A 3,004-nucleotide genomic window follows, 5' to 3' on the forward strand; every position below is an offset into this window, starting at 1 on the left:
TGAGCGAGAGAGAGAGAAAGTGTGTGTCGGGCCTCACAGAGCGTAGAGACATGGAAAGCCTGGTAATTGCTCGTTCCAATTCAGACACCAGCTATCAGAAGGCTCAACAGAGAGCTGTCTGTGCTGCAAGAACCAGACCTGCAACATCTAGAATCGGAGCTTACGTCAATGTTCACGTCCTCCTTCCTCCACTGGGCACAGAGCTACTCAGTTAACTAGGAGTAGGAGGACAGCTATGAGACTGGGAGCAGGTGTAAATCAGTGGTAGAAAATGTGACCAACAGACAAGAGGCTTCAGGTTCAAATCGCCCACCTGTATGCTGGGGATGAAAGTGTCTGCTAAGTGCACACATTACTTTACATTATGAAGAAGACCGCGGTAGCATTTACAGTCTTGAACCACTGTGTCAGTGTTCAGTGTGTGGACTCATCACGAGGAAGATGCCAGATTTGAAGAACTGGTGTGTGCTGAGGAGCGGAGTCAGAACACACACACACACACACACACACAGTTACCATGTTCTTTCTCTTTACACACACACACACACACACACACACACACACACTCACACACACACACACACACACACACACACACATGTTCTATGTTCTTTGCATTCACACACACAAAACATGTTGAAACACTCAAACACTGTTCATCCTTGTTTCTTTGCACACATGGCTGGACATTAATGCATTTAAACACACACACACACACACACACACACACACACACACACACATGTTCCCCAGGCTCTGAAGGACCCCCTCTAATCACCCCCCCCTCCCCTATAAGACAGCTCCAACCCTCCCCCCTCAGAGACATCTGTAAGCAATCTGGGATCTTTACCATCCTCCCATTCTAGACTTCCTCTCTCTTCCTCTGTCTTTCACTCACTATGTCCTCTCTCTCTCTCTCTCTCTCTCTCTCTCTCTCTCTTTCTCTCTCTCTCTCTCTCTCTCTCTCTCTCTCTCTCTCTCTCTCTCTCTCTCTCTCTCTCTCTCTCTCTCTCCCTCTCTCTCTCTCTCTCTCTCTCTCTCTCTCTCTCTTTCTCTCTTCTGTACAATTGATGGCCCATCCAGTAAATGTGACCCCACACATGCTCTAGCCCCAGCCCCAGAGTGCATCCTCAGGCCTACAGCAGTCTCAGACCAGTGTAGCAGTACAGGTCTGAGCAGGATACTACTGGGTCTTCCATGTCACCACGGTAACAAGATCCTCTCTGCATAGCTCTGCTTTGCTAACTGATGCCAGAGTAGACAAACAAGATTGAGACTCGCTGATTGAGAGAGAGGAGGGGAGGGAGCGAGAGAGGAGGGGAGGGAGTGAGAGAGGAGGGGAGGGAGCGAGAGAGGAGGGGAGGGAACGAGAGAGGAGGGGAGGGAACGAGAGAGGAGGGGAGGAACGAGAGAGGAGGGAGGCAGCAAGAGAGGAGGGGAGGGAACGAGAGAGGAGGGAAGGGAACGAGAGAGGAGGGGAGGGAACGAGAGAGGAGGGAGGAGAGGAAGGTAGCACCAACCACAGAGGATGTCGGTTGCCACATGGTCCTGGAAGACGCGCACACGCACGCACACAGACGCACACACACATGCGTGTCACACACAGGCTCATAAGCATATACACACGCACGTTCCCACAAACAGATACGCACACACAGATACACACACACACGTTCAAACAAACAGAAAACGGTATTGTGTCCTGCTGTCTCGATGACCCGCTGCTCTCTCCATGCTTGTCGCCTCAGGCGCTGTCTCTGTGAGGGACCAGGGACTCGTGCGTGTTCATGTGTATTCATATGTATGAAGTCTATGAGTCTATCACAGCTTTTTGTGTGCCAGAGAGGGTGTGTGTGTAGGTCTGTGTCTGTTTGCGTGTGTGTGTTCCCGCACGTGTAAGCTTGAGCATGTCGAGGAATGCTGCGTCTTGTCACGCAATGGTTGTGTGTGTGTGTGTGTGAGCGCATCTGTACGCTGGATTCTGACTAGGCCCCACCCCCCCACCCCCCCCACCCCCCCACCCCCCCTCCCTCATCTGTGTGTGTATTCCCAGTAGGGCGTCTGGTGTAAGGAAAGAAGGTTCCAGAAGCTGAGAGAGGAGAGCAGAGGGCACAGAGGGAAGACATCTTTACGCTCTCTGACACCAAACAGACAGACGGAGAAAACGAAGGAAGTTTCTGAGTGTAACAAAAAAAAGAGAAAAAAAGAGAAAAGAAAGAGTGAAAGAAGAGGGGCCAAAATGTTTGCACTTTTTCCCTCCCGATGGTCCACGTCTCATCCGTTTGTAGGAGATTCCCGAAGTCACCCGACGTGACTGGAGAGGTTTCGGGGGACAATTAAAGCATTTCTGTCTAGTAAAAAGAATCCCCTCTGATTCTCCACTCGAGAACCTTTCTCACGTTCCTGAGAGGCTCCTGCCAGCATTACCTGTAGCTACATCCATCTGCTCTTCCGCTGTGGCTATTGAAGATTTAAAGCGCAGATGCTAAACCATCTCCCGCCTGTAGAGGGGGCTAGTTCCAGTGAGCTACAGCTGTTTATCCTAACGCCCACCTACCCATCACCTTACAGAATTACAGTAGTTTTCTGAAGCCTTTTTAACATTGTTTCCCTCTATAGAGCATAGGAGGAGTGGAGCTGTAGTGAACCAATGCGAATGTTTGTTTTTCCTTCTTTTCTTTATCTACGTTGTTGTACACAAACTGCAATCTCGTTTGGTGAGCCTGTGTGAAAAGCGTCCAGTCTGAAGCATTCAAGAGTCTCCTGGCACTGTGTCACCAGAACCATCGACACAAATCAAATACAGTTAGTCATCGCACGAGGAGCGGACGAGACTTAGATCTGAGCATGTTGTTCGATGCCACTCTGCTCCTCCATCACACGCTTTCTTTTTATTTCTTCAAGAGCTTAGGAGGGTATATCTTACCAGCCATACCACACCATAACCTTTTAATTGTTTGACTTTTATTTTTTCATTTTTTTTTAATTACAAAACAGCACAAAT

At 49.4% G+C, this 3,004-nt stretch overlaps 1 protein-coding gene across 1 annotated transcript in view; it reads left to right on the forward strand.

Annotated features, from left to right (window-relative positions):
• smoc1 (SPARC related modular calcium binding 1) overlaps window positions 1-1,763 on the forward strand; it is a 29,763-nt gene extending 28,000 nt beyond the window's left edge. The window contains exon 14 of the mRNA XM_062469507.1: window positions 1,749-1,763. Coding sequence (XP_062325491.1) covers window positions 1,749-1,763 — 15 coding nt within the window. The remainder of the gene's footprint in view (window positions 1-1,748) is intronic.
• The last annotated feature ends 1,241 nt before the right edge of the window (window positions 1,764-3,004 follow it).

This window comes from Osmerus eperlanus, chromosome 9 (genome assembly GCF_963692335.1).
Source record: "Osmerus eperlanus chromosome 9, fOsmEpe2.1, whole genome shotgun sequence".
NCBI lineage: Eukaryota > Metazoa > Chordata > Actinopteri > Osmeriformes > Osmeridae > Osmerus > Osmerus eperlanus.